The 13,796-nt window shown below is 39.3% G+C and overlaps 1 protein-coding gene across 5 annotated transcripts in view; it reads right to left on the bottom strand.

Moving 5' to 3' along the window:
* Positions 1 to 920: 920 nt before the first annotated feature.
* The window catches only part of ANO4 (anoctamin 4), a 561,128-nt gene continuing 548,252 nt past the window's right edge, over positions 921 to 13,796 (bottom strand). For all 5 annotated transcript variants that reach the window (XM_008256958.5, XM_008256960.5, XM_002711221.6 and 2 more), the window contains 3 exons: positions 7,514 to 7,619; positions 4,716 to 4,915; positions 921 to 1,697 (listed from right to left, as the gene is read on the bottom strand). In XM_008256958.5, the coding sequence (XP_008255180.1) occupies positions 4,724 to 4,915; positions 7,514 to 7,619 (298 nt within the window). In that variant the 3' untranslated portion in view covers positions 921 to 1,697; positions 4,716 to 4,723. The remainder of the gene's footprint in view (positions 1,698 to 4,715; positions 4,916 to 7,513; positions 7,620 to 13,796) is intronic.

Raw genomic sequence — 13,796 nt, 5'->3', positions numbered from 1 at the left:
AGGTTACTGGAAGGTGACAGAAGTGTGTAAATGGATTTGAATATAGTAATGACTTCACTATGTATAGGTACATCAAAACAACATGCTGCAATACAACAAAATACATTTCAGAAAAAGTTTAAAAAGACAGTTTCTTACTCTCTGAAGAGTAATTAAACATTCTACCCTCCTCCCCAGGTAGGGTCACCAAAAACACCTACTGTATATTTCATATGCTTTCAACTACCTATGTCACTGCCATTTTCCAAGATCATCTTAGTGATTTCTTTTTTTAAGAGTATCTTTTTTATGAGAGAGAGAGAGAGAGAGAGAGAGAGAGAGAGAGGATTGATTTTCTATATACTGGTTCACTCTTCAAATTCCCACACAGCTGGGGCTGGGCCAGGATCTGAGAATTCAATCTGGGTCTCTAATATGAGTGGTAAGGACACAACTACTGGAGTCATCAACTGCTGCTGCCTCCCAGTGTGCACAGCAGCAGGGAGCTGGAATTGAGGTAAGGCTGGGACTTGATCTCAGGCACTCTGATACAGAATGCAGGTGTCTTAAATACTGTGTGAAATTCCCATTGCCCATAGCGACTTCTGATCAACCCGCTTTACACACCAAGAAAGCAGCATAGAAGCAGGATTGCAAAGGTGGGGGAGGAAGGAAGAAAAATGTAGTTGCATTCTGCAGGAACATTTGGGAGTATTGTGGGAGTGACAGACTTTGTCTTTCCAAAAACTGATGAAAGAGAGGGGAGGGAGGGAGAGTGATGGATGGGGGAGGGAAGTGTGGTTGTCTTCTTAGAACTGCACCTATGGAATGCATGAAATATATTATTTTTATATTAATAGTAATAGAAAAAGATTCCACTCTGCTACAGTTCCCCTTTTTCTATCAGAAAAAAAACCAGAATTTCAGAAGAGCCAGCTGAAAATATTCCATATGCATAAATTTATTTTAAATTTTATTGCATCACATTGTACAAGCATTAAACATGGCTTCATGTTGATGACTATTTAAATGTGAAAATTCATCATTCATGTCAGTGCTTTTTGGCTATTTACACGTAAGGAATTTCTATGTACTTTATATATCTCTGTCTTTGTATGTACATATGTAGGAATACATGACTATACATATGTACACACAGAAATACATCTATGGCCATACACATAGCTATAGATATGTCATATATAATAATCTCCTCAGAAATATCTGAAATTAAAAAAAAGAAAGAAAAAGTTGTAAACAGGGTCTTGTCTGTGTCTTTTGGTGACATGGAATTAGGACCATATGATGACATTCTAGGAATGTGTGTCCAGGTGTCTGAATACCCTTTTTAGCCCAGTGTCTGTAAAATTCACACAGGATAGAATGCAAAAAAGGTAGCAAACAGGCTGAAAAACAGGCCCAGTATACAAGTTCCCCTTGGTTTTAAAAACTTGAGAATGTAACTGCCCATAACGTGCATGCTTGCTTGGTCAAGAATGGTCTATGGATAGATAGCAATTGTGTGCTGGACTGCAACATGGTTTCACAGCAGTGTGACTCCAACATCAGTCTCTCAGTCCTCTACTGGGTGTCACCCACCTACTGCTGCCAGTGTCTGCAACATGCACTGCGGTTGCATTTGTAGTCACTTGAATGTGCTTTTGCACAGCCAGGAGAAGTAAACAAAATTCAGGTCCTTGGCCTGGAAATGACTACACCTGGAAAGAGAAAAGAAGTTGTCAAAATCCTATGCGCCCAGGGTGGCTTAACAATATAGTTGATTTGGATTTACCTTGCAACAAAAACATTCATAGAATTTGTAATCCCAGACTGAGTTGGTCCTGTGTAAACATTATTACGTCTGCATTACAAACCGAATCAGAAGGCTCTCTGAAGCAAGGGGATACCCTGCCGCTGCTGGGGGAACAGAGGCAGACACTGTTTTCAGCAAAACAGATAGCAACTTTGGGAAGGCGGAAAGTGGCACGCAGTGGTGAGGCCAGCAATGCAGCCAGGGCAGCCTAGACCACCCTGAGTGCGGACAAAGGCACTCTGCTGCACCCTGGCTCCTGGCTGCTGGAGCTCTCAGGAGCAATTTCTCTTCTGCAGTATCTGCCTCTCAATCCACCTACAGTCATCTGGATATCATCCTTTGCCAGAGAAGAGGAAAGCAGAATGGGCAGGGGTCAGGGACTTGCTGCAAATCACAGAAGGTTGGAAAGGCTCTTAAAATTGTTTAGCCCAACTTTGTTAACTGTGCAATGTGGAAACTGAATCCACGTGAATCCCTGCCCCAGATCATAGAGACAGAGAATAGAAAAGCAAAGTCTAGAATCTGGTAGAATACAGTATATTTAACAATCATACAAATCTGTAAAGTATTTATAGCACTTTATCACATAGTAAATGTTTCACATACACTGCTTTCTTGGAATTGAATATTAATTCTGCTAAATAGGCAGGCCCAGAAAAGTTAAAATAATGTTCCCAAAGTCCATAATTGAATACATATTTAGGAAATGATAAACTTACTAAGAAGCAGAACATTTCTTGCCTTAGTGAAGCCAAGGCCATCTTTGGGATTGAGAACGGGGGCCAGGGTTCAACATCTGTATACAGCTGAGAATCCCTTATAGGAAATGTTTAGACCAGAAGTCTTTGGATTTTGGATTTGCTTGGATTTTGGAATATTTGCATATGTATGATGAGATATCCTGGGGATGTTACCCAAGTCTAAACAAGAAATTCTTTTTTTTAAAAAAATTATTTTTTATTTATTTTATTTTTTATCAATTTTCTTTATTTTAAGGAATACAACTTCATGCATTTAATATACACAAATTTGGGAACATGGTGATCCTTCCCTTCCCTCCCCCCATACTCCCACCTTTCTTCCTCTTCCCTCTTCCTTTCCATTCTTATCTTTTTACACAGATCAATTTTCAGTTAATTTTATACTCCTAAGATTAACCCTACACTATGTAGAAAGTTCACCAAATAGCATGAAGAAAAAAGAAAAAGACAACAAAAACAAATAAGAAAAACATTGTTATTTGAAAGGCAGAGCTAGAGAGAGAGGGAGGGGGGGTGGGGAGAGAGAGAGATCTTCCATCTGTTGGTTCATGTTCTAAATGGCTGTAACAGCTGGGGCTGGGCTGGGCTGAAGCTGGGATTCAGGAGATTCTTCTAGGTCTCCCACATGGGTGGCAGGGGCCCAAACAGGTGGACCATTTTCTGCTTTCCCAGGTACTTTATCAAGGAGCTGCATCAGAAGTGGAGCAGCTGGGACTTGAACTGGTACCCATACGGGATGCTGGCAATGCAGGTGGCAGCTTAACCCACTGCACCACAATGATAGCTCCTAAACAAGAAATTCTTTACACTTCATGTATTTTCACAAATATAAGCTGAAAGAAATTTTATATAATATTCTTAGTGGGCTTTCATTTTGATGAAACCCATCACATGAGGCCAAGTATGGAATTTTCCAATTCTGCCATCATGCTGATGCTCAAAAAGTTTCATATTCTGGAGCATTTCAGGTTTTAGAGTTTTGGATTGTGGATGTTCAACCTGTAGTGGGCGTGGGGTCTAGTTTATTTCCTCCAAACCCACATTCATACTCAATTCATAATAACCTTCAGGACTATTAACACAGGTCTGGGTTGATAGAACTTTGCTAACTTAACAATAAATATCCTTGATAATATCTGCTACATCTTAACCTATAGAAAAAGTAAATACCATACTTTTTTTTCCTGTGTATTTCATTTTTCTTTTGGGGACCAAATTTTGTAAAATGTTTTCAAACAAGTATAGAAGACAGATCAAAGAGCAAGGAAGGAAAAGGGAAATTTGTAATAGTATTAGACTCACAGAGTATCAGAGAACTCATCTAAACGTTATATCACTGAGGCAACTAAATCCCAGAGAAGTTAAGGGAACTGGCCAGGGTTACACAGCAGGCAACTGACTTGCTAGAGAGAAGGCTTCAGAACAACCTTCTGTAGGGACATGTAGGAAACTTATGGAGCTTTCTTACAATGTATTCAACCTTAATCCATCCAGCCCTTCTCAAATGAATGTGCATTCAATAGGTGTCATGTGCCTAACATTGTGCTAACTAGTTAAAAGCATAAATTATAATCCATAGAGATGTCCCTAAAGATGCTTACTACTGTGTTGGGGAAGTCTGAAACTTATTTGAAATTTGTTAAAAATACAAATCTGTGCATTTCAATACACGTGGCACAGGTGGCAATAACCAGAGAGGTTTATACAGAGTAAGTCTCAATGGGCTAATGAGCCTGGGGAAACCTTCCTAGAGGGTATGATGAGACATGGATGAGCTGGGTAGGAAACAATGGAGGGATTGGCCATGTTGGGTGAGATGAAAGGCTGACTTCAACCAGAACAAAAAGGTGTGTTGCCTTGTGGGAGACTAGTGACAACAGCCTAGCTGGTATGGAAGGGAAAGGAAGGTCTACTTCAGGGAGCACTTGGGCAGACTATGAGGACTTTGCTTGTCTGGTCAGAGGAGACAGAATTGCAGGAAGTATATAGGAGGGGAAAGCCAAGTTGAAGTGCAATTAATTATTAAAGCAAGAAACAAGCTGGTTTTGGAAGCTCCTAAGGAGTCTATTGTTATCCCTATACTGGCAGGCTTTGTTTCAGAGAGTTTAAAGTTTCCCCTCTCCCCCTTCTGAGTGGTTTCAAGTTCTGAGCACACTTCTCACCTTCCCGGTCATGGCCACTCATTGTGGTGTGCTTTTCCATTTTTCTTCCTCTCCTTTCGTTCCTTTTGGAGACGCTCCAGTTCGGCTTCATACATCATCTCCTGAATCAAGTACTTCTCTCTTCTCATTCGGTCTCGTAGGTCTTTTGGGAGGTCTGGGATCAGATATGAAATGAGGTGCTTTATACAAAACACGAGGTGCTAAAACACAACAGAGAAGAACACAACACAGTCAGGTACGTTGTCCGTCCTTTGTCTGAGTGAGTTTTGGAAGTTGGTTCAAGAAGGACCTGGAGCCTCTGGACATCCGGAAAGAGGGATCAGATCAGGAAAGGCGTGGATAATGACCATAGGTCAAGGATTAGATGAGGACTGAACTTGGTCTGATGGCACCACCTAGAGAATGAGAAGCGGAATCAGGAAAGCAGAGGAGGAAGGAATGGTCAGAGAACTCAAAGGAGAGTCAGAAGAATGTAGACCATGAAATCAGAAAACCCAGGTATAAATCCCAGCTCGGGAGCTTCTGCTTCTTAAGAGATCTCTGTTAACCAGAGTGTGAGTCACTTTTCTTCTCTGAGCCTCAATTTCCTCAACTTTATAATGGGCATTTTTTGAAAATTGTAAAAAATATTAGAATATGATTTTTAGATTGCCAAATGCTTTACTGGAATCAAATGCTTGATTCTAGGAATTATCAATGGGACTAGGGAAGTAAGAATTTTAGGATAAATTTTTTTTTTTTTTTTTAGGAAATTGTCACAATTTACCTGACATAGGAATAGCTGGAATTCTAGAATTACTGTCACTTTGTTCATCCATACTCTGATGACCAATCAAGCACCAAATGACAACTGAAAGGCCTTTATAATTTTTTTTTTTTGATAGGCAGAGTTAGAGAGCGAGAGAGAGACAAAGGTCTTCCTTCCGTTGGTTCACCCCCCTCAAATGGCCGCTACTGCTGGCGCACTGCGCCGATGCAAAGCCAGGAGCCAGGTGCTTCCTCCTGGCCTCCCATGCGGGTGCAGGGCCCAAGCACTTGGGCCATCCTCCACTGCCTTCCCAGGCCACAGCAGAGAGCTGGCCTGGAAGAGGGGCAACCGGGACAGAATCCGGCGTCCCGACTGGGACTAGGACCCGGTGCCGGCGCCGCAGGCGGAGGATTAGCCTAGTGAGCCGCAATGCCGGCCAGGCCTTTATAATTCTAAAGTATAAAAGACAAAGTCATGTTCAAATGCTATCTCCAGATAATCATGTTATTTAAAACTTGATAAATTTGGTGACACACAGATGTCAAATGATTCTGTCAATTAAGAGGCTTCTCTGTATACTTTTAGTTTTTAAATAATAGCTCATAATAGTATATTGCAAGGAAATGCAAAGTGCTACTTGAAAATCCAACTCCTTTTTTATTTTGCCTGAAAAAGTTTAAGACACTGTGGGTTACAAAATTTCTTCTTTAAAGTACTGAGCCTTTGATAAACTAATTTGCAGGGAAGGATAATTTAATATTGTCTTCTCCTGGTTCCTTGCAGTGAAGAAAAACCAGCAATAGGATAGCTTCAAAGAGAGACAGGAAATGTCTGGTCCAAGCCAAAAGGCAACCTTGATTTCACATTAACAGTGGTCTAATATATGTGATACAAGATGAAATTTCCATTTAAGACTAGAGTCATAAAAATGCAAACTATTTTGTAGCAGTTTTCTTAAAAATCAAAAGAAAATAGATAAAATTGTTAGTGATATATAATGTATGCATTTGTTAGGTAGATTTTGCTTTATATATCTGTGTTGAGTCTTAGACAATGGATACCTTAATGAACTTAAGATGATGAACTTTCCATTTATGTGCTTAATATAAGTAATGCCATTGATGATACATAACTAGAGGTACACTTGTATGCCCAGGTCAATGTTTTCCACACTGGCATCCTTAAACATTCACATCAGAATCACCTTGGAGAGTTTGTGTGAAGAGCAAATCACAGAATGATGCCTTACAATCCTTGGGAATATGGACGGGAAAACTGCATTTCCCAAAGTTTAAGAACCATGGCCCTGGAATATTAAAGTTAAGATCAATGAGTCTTGACTTGTCCATCAACAACCAATAATACACTTTCAAATATTTCTTGGTGTGGGGAGCAACTGGGAGCAACTTGGACTAGACTAAGTTACTGGAATTAAGACTTATTCTATGCATCTGCTCTCCCACAATATGGCGCTGAGAAGGGAGAAACAGCTTCTACACAGCTGCCTCCAGTTCAACCAATAAACTGTAGGACCTGCTCCTGATTGGAGGAGAGCAGCGTACTCGGCGTGTGGGTAGCAGAGTTGGGATTGGTGGAAGAGGACTATAAAGGAGGAGAGAGACAACATGCACCAGGAACATCTAAGGGGAACACCTGTGCAGCCCCCAAGAGAGCCGGCCGGCGGTGTGCCGCTCCCCCGCGGAAGTGGGGAATGTGGCAGGGGGAACCGCCCTTCCACGGAGGTGGAAGGGATGGTAGCCAAACCGGGAAGGACCAGCAGCCAACCCGGGGAGGGCCGAGCAGACAAAAGAACAGCGCAGGGTCCTGTGTCATTCCTCCACGAAGATGGGGAGCGACACTTGGGAAATTAATACACTTCAATTAAAGAAAAGAAAAGAAATTTTTAAAAGCAAGAGGTAACATAAATGACTATCATACTTCTGGAAGTAGATAATCACATTCAAAGTCGTTTTTCACTTAATATTTATTCATTACTCCTAGTGACTTCATTATGGCAAAGGAAAAAAGGAATTGGCCAAGGAAAACATACCTCAAATACAATGATAAAAGCCAATCGAGCTGCTAGCACGTGCCAGAATTGCAGTGTGTAGCCATAGGGCACCAGTGAATGAGGAGGGTCCCGGTAGTCCCGGTATCTATAAAGACACAAGAAAATGTTGTACTTTCTCTGATTCACAAATCTCTTACATTTTCACTGTATAGTTTTTCACTCCTGGAATAAAAGTTTTAAAATCTCTCTGTACTAGATATTTGTTTTGCTTGTTCAGCAATTTTTCTTCTGGTAAATGAACACTTGTTTTTTCACCAGAAGATGGGGAATCATCAATATGTGTTAGATAGGGCTCATCTCCTCCTCTGTTTCCAGTTCAAAACATGAGCAAGACCTAGTGAGACTCATCATTAGGTGTCTGTTAGAATGATCTTAGTTAAATAACTAAGCACACAGAAGGTAAAAGTCTGGAACTGCTGATGGCCATCACAAACTGAATGGAGAGAAATTCTACATTAGATTGACATATTAGAACAAAGCAAAGCCAGCAGAGAGGCCGTGTCTTGGTGGCACTGCTGGAAGCTTGGGATTCAGTTTTTTTTTTAACTTTTATTTAGCAAATATAAATTTCCAAAGTACAGCTTATGGATTACAATGGCTCCCCTCCCCCCATAACTTCCCTCCCGCCCGCAACTCTCCCAACTCCCGCTCTCTCTCCCATTCCATTCACATCAAGATTCATTTTCAATTATCTTTATATACAGAAGATCAATTTAGTATATATTAAGTAAAGATTTCAACAATTTGCACCCACATAGAACATAAAGTATAAAATACTGTTTGAGTACTAGTTATAGCATTAATTCACATTGGACAACACATTAAGGACAGAGATCCTACATGAGGAGTAAGTGCACAGTGACTCCTGTTGTTGATTTAACAATTGACACTCTTGTTTATGGCATCAGTAATCTCCCTAGGCTCTAGTCATGAGTTACCAAGGCTATGGAAGCCTTTTGAGTTTGCGGACTTCGATCTTATTTAGACAAGGTCGTAGTCAAAGTGGAAGCTCTCTCCTCTCTTCAGAGAAAGGTACCTCCTTCTTTGATGGTCCGTTCTTTTTACTGGGATCTCACTCACAGAGATCTTTCATTTAGTTTTTTTTTTTTTTTTTTTTTTTTTTGCCAGAGTGTCTTGGCTTTCCATGCCTAAAATACTCTCATGGGCTCTTCAGCCAGATCCGAATGCCTTAAGGGCTGATTCTGAGGCCAGAGTGCTGTTTAGGACATCTGTCATTCTATGAGTCTGCTGTATATCCCGCTTTCCATGTTGGATCATTCTCTCCTTTTTGATTCTATCAGTTAGTATTAGAAGACATTAGTCTTGTTTATGTGGGGATTCAGTTTTTACTAAAGTTCTTATCACAGTTGATTCTCCACATTACTTACACACTGTTTCTTTTTCCTTAAATAAATTTACACTGGATTTCTGTCACTCACCACTAAAATGTCTTTTCTAATGTATTCTCCCTCTAATAACTTTGAAGTCAGCAGTAAAATTCCACACATGTTTTTTAGCACCTAGCAGGGGAAAGCATTATTCTAGTAAGTTTGTTCCATGTGGCTCCATTTTATCTGACCATTATCATTACCATTACCATTATCATAGGTAGGAAAACTGAAAAGTGACTTGCTCAGTGAAACAAAGTTTCCATGTGTTTTGAACCCAAGACTTGAGTAATGTGGAATGATCTGCAAATACTTGTTATTCCAACAGTTTGCTGTGCAGATATATCAAACTCTCTTGTCTGAATAACAATCATGATTATTCAGGTTCTCCTATAAGATAACACCTAACCTCAAGGTCAGCAAAGACTTCCATTTGGGGATAAAGGATAATTTCCTATGCAGGGTATCTCGGAAATGTATCAAGGGCTACAAAAATATGAGCTGTCAACATTATCATCATCATCATAATCATCATCTTAATTATTATTAATGTCTATGGGTATGTAACAGTAATATAACATGATTATCTTGTCACTAAAGTGATATTTATGATGAGTGTTTGGTACTGAAATCAACAATGAATCTGCTTTCAGACTGCTGGTTCTCTCTATGGTGATGAGGCTTAATTAATCATCCAAAACACTGCACTTTCTAATGTTCTTTATGTGATATATTCCACCTTGAGGCCCAATAGCTATGCGTGGAATTGTAAGAAGAATAATTTTATTGAAGACTAAAAAGTTTATAGTAACCTCCATTTACTTTTTGTAGAATCTAGCCAGTCAAGGACTGGAAATTGTGTTCCTGCAATTAAGATAACAAATGTAATTTCTTTGTTCATCATTAGCTATCTATATTTCAAATGTAAGAGTACTTGAAAAATCTCATGAAACACAGAGTTAAAAATATAAGCTTATTTTGTTGCAAAAATTGAAATCCATGCATAGTTTTTTATAACATGCATTTCTATGAACTTTTTGAAGTTTGCATAGTCCAAGTGAATATTCTAGAAGAAAAACAGTAGTATACTTTCTATTGTACATATGGCTGATTATCAGACAAAAGTATATTTATAAAATGAAAGACCCAGAATTATTTCAAGAGTTATTTTCCTGGCTCTTTAAACTCTGTACAAAACAATTCACTAAGGCTGGGAATTTTTTTTCTGGAGATCAGTTCTATCAATAAAATCAGGGCATCTGTGTGTCATTTTGATCTAAAATTTTGAGCTCTCATTTTTTTTCTTCTGTGACTTTGCAGATGATTGTGGCAAGCAAAGCCCTTAGTTTGCATTCTGGCCTGCCCCTGGTCCTCTGGTCTTTTCCATTAGGCCAAGATTTGGAAGAGGACCAAGCTCAGCTGTCATTTGTGCTGTGGTTCTCTGCTTTTGATGTGCTGCCATTTTTTGCAAAATGACTGGCTGAATGCTCTCTGGCACTTGTACAAAGGACACACTTTCCTCTGCTGCTGTAGAGACAGTCATGAAGCCAAGTTTTAAATCTAATAACATAGAAGTTTTACTCCTCTAATCTTTTAGTCCAGTGCCTTCAAAGACATTAAGTCCAGTGGCATTAATGTTTGGGGGAAATTTTTCCAAGTGTCTCAGAGTTGTTTTCAGAAAGTGACATGTAATTTCTTGGCTTCAACTGTAAATGTGGGAAGGTAGGTGTTCTCTTTTGGCTTAAGTTAGTGCATTCCCTAAAGCTGCTTCTATTTCACAAGGAATGGACAACTGGCCTGAAGATATTATTTTTCCAGCATCATATTTAGTTAATTTACTCCCATTTTTAAATAGTGAAAATAAAGGCATATGCACATCTGTAAGAATAAATGAACCTCACATAACCCTTATCCAAGCTAATATACAGAACATGTTCCATGGTTCTAAATGCTTTGTTGACATTTCAAGCTATGCTGAGAGAGATACTGCTATTCTAATTTTTCTGACAACCATGTTCTCGCCTATCTCTATGCTTTTCCTAAGTGCCATAATTCTTAGTTTTTCTGTGTTAAACTCTATATAAATGGACTCATTCTTTTTTGTGGTTTATTTTTTCCTTAATTTTATTTAAGGTATACAAATTTCATCCATTTCATATATGCAGGATTAGGAACACAGCAATCCTTCCCACCCTTTCCTCCCTACCCATGCTCCCATTCTTCTTCATCCTGTCTCTCCTATTCCCACTCTTAATTTTTACAAAGATCTATTTTTAGTTTACTTTATATTCATAAGATTAACCCTACATTAAGTGAAGAATTCAATAAGTAGCATGAGGAAAAAAGAAAACCTGTTCCTTTTTTTTTTTTTTTTTTTTTTTTTTTTTTTTTTTTTTTACAGGCAGAGTGGACAGTAAGACAGAGAGACAGAGAGAAAGGTCTTCCTTTGCCGTTGGTTCACCCTCCAATGGCTGTCGCGGCTGGCGCACTGCGGCCGGTGCACCACACTGATCCAAAGGCAGGAGCCAGGTGCGTCTCCTGGTCTCCCATGGGGTGCAGGGCCCAAGCACTTGGGCCATCCTCCACTGCACTCCCTGGCCACAGCAGAGAGCTGGCCTGGAAGAGGGGCAACCTGGACAGAATCCGGCACCCCGACCGGGACTAGAACCCGGTGTGCCGGCGCCGCTAGGCGGAGGATTAGCCTATTGATCCGCAGCGCCGGCCCAACACTGTTCCTCGACAGTAGTGACAAGGACTGTAAACAATCATCAAATCTCAAAATGTCAATTTCACCCCTATATATTACATTAGAGATATTCTATTAGTTACCACAGGTCAGGGAAACCATATAGTATTTGTCTTTTTGGTTCTGGCTTATTTCACTAAGTATAATGGTTTGCAGTTGCATCCATTTTGTTGCAAAAGATAGGATTTCATTTTTTCTTACAGCTGAGTAGTATTCCATAGTGTATATATGCCATAATTTCTTTTTGGAGTCATCAGTTGATGGACATCTTAGCTTTTGTGAATTGAGCTACAATGAACCTGGGAGTACACATAACTTTCATATGCTGTTTTCATTGTGTTTGGGTAAATTCCCACGAGTGAACTTGCTGGGTCACATAGTATATATATTTTCGGCTTTCTGAGGTATCTGCATACTGTCTTCCACAATGGCTGCACCAGTTTACATTCCCACCAACAGATTAGGGTAAATTTTTCTTCACATCCTAGACATCATTTGTGGTTTGTTGAGAGCTATTCAACTGGGGTGAAGTGAACCTTCACTGTGGTTTTGTTTTGTATTTCCCTGGTGGATAGTGATCCTGAACATTTTTTCATGTGAATTTGAATTTCCTCTTTTGAAAAATGCCTGTTCAATTTATTTCCCCACTTCTTATCCAAGTTGCTTGTTTTGTTGCTGTTAAGTTCCTTAAGCTTTTTATAGATTTTGGATATTGATCCTTTATTAGATTTACAGTTTGCAAATGCTTTAACCCATTCTGTTGGATGCCTCTTCACTTTGCTGAGTGTTTCTTTTGCAGTGCAGAAGCTTCTCAGCTTGATCTAATTCCATTTGTCAATTTTGGCTTTGATTGCCTATGCTTATGGGGTCTTCTCCAAGAATGCTTTGCCTGTGCCAATGTCTTGCAGAGTTTCCCCAACAATGTCTAGTAATTTGATGGTATTGGGTCATCACAGATTTAGGTCTTTGATCCATTTTGTATGGATTTAAAAAAATTTTTTTTAATTTATTTTTTCCACCCAAAGAAACCTTTTAGTTAAGGAATAAAGAATTCATGCATTTCATAAGTACAACTTAAATAATATAGTGATTCTTTCCATTATACCTGCCCTCCCACCCACTCTCCCATTCCCCCTTCCTCAACCCTTTCCCACTCCTAGTCCCATTCTCCACTAAGATCCATTTTTGATGATCTTTATACACAGAAGACCAATTCTATACTAAATAAAGAGTTCAACAATTTACACAAAAACAACAAAAACAAAATAAAACAAACAAAAACTGTTCCACAACAGTTGAGACAATGGCTGTTCAAAGTCATTGCATCTTGAACTTAATTTCATTTTTTAAGAAACTTTATTAACTAAAGAAGCACCCAAGAATGATACATCTTTAGTGAATATTTAGATATACTTATAATACAACTCTTAGAGGACAGAGGTACTGAATGGGATGTGAGTGTGCAGTGACTCCTGTTGTTAACAATTAACACTCTTATATATGACATCAGTGATCACCTGAGGACCTTGACATGAGCTGCCTAGGCTATGGAAGCCTTAATAATCCACAAACTCCTTCAGTATTTAGACAAGACCATAAGCAAAGTGGAAGTTCTCTCCTCCTTTCAGAATAAAGTACATCCTTCTTTGAGGACTATTTCTTTCCTCTGGGGTCTCACCCACCAAAGTCCTTTATGTAGGACTTTTTTTTTTGCCACAGTGTCTTGGCTTTCCATGCTTGAAATGCTCTCATGGGCTTTTCAGCTAAACCAGAATGCCTTAAGGGCTGATTCTGAGGTCAGAGTACTATTTAAAGCAATTGTCATTCTATGAGTTTGTTGTGTGGACTGCTTCTCATGTTGGAGAGTCCCTCCTTTTTAATTCTATCTATTATTATTATCATCAGACCCTTAATCCTATCTATACAATCAGTTTAACACTTAAGGTAGTATTTTTACCATCCATCTTAGGGGGGATTTGGGGCCCCATGGCAAATTTTTAAACTGTTCCCTTAGAAGAAACTCCATAGGATTGTATGTAGAACTATATAGCTTTACAGTTTCAAACTTCATACACTTCATAATTACAACTTTAGGAACATGGTGATTCCTCCCACTCATACTCCCAAT

The sequence above is a fragment of the Oryctolagus cuniculus genome, chromosome 11, assembly GCF_051225735.1.
Source record: "Oryctolagus cuniculus isolate XC-2025 breed Fujian yellow rabbit chromosome 11, ASM5122573v1, whole genome shotgun sequence".
NCBI lineage: Eukaryota > Metazoa > Chordata > Mammalia > Lagomorpha > Leporidae > Oryctolagus > Oryctolagus cuniculus.
This window is presented reverse-complemented; position numbering and strand designations above follow the sequence as displayed.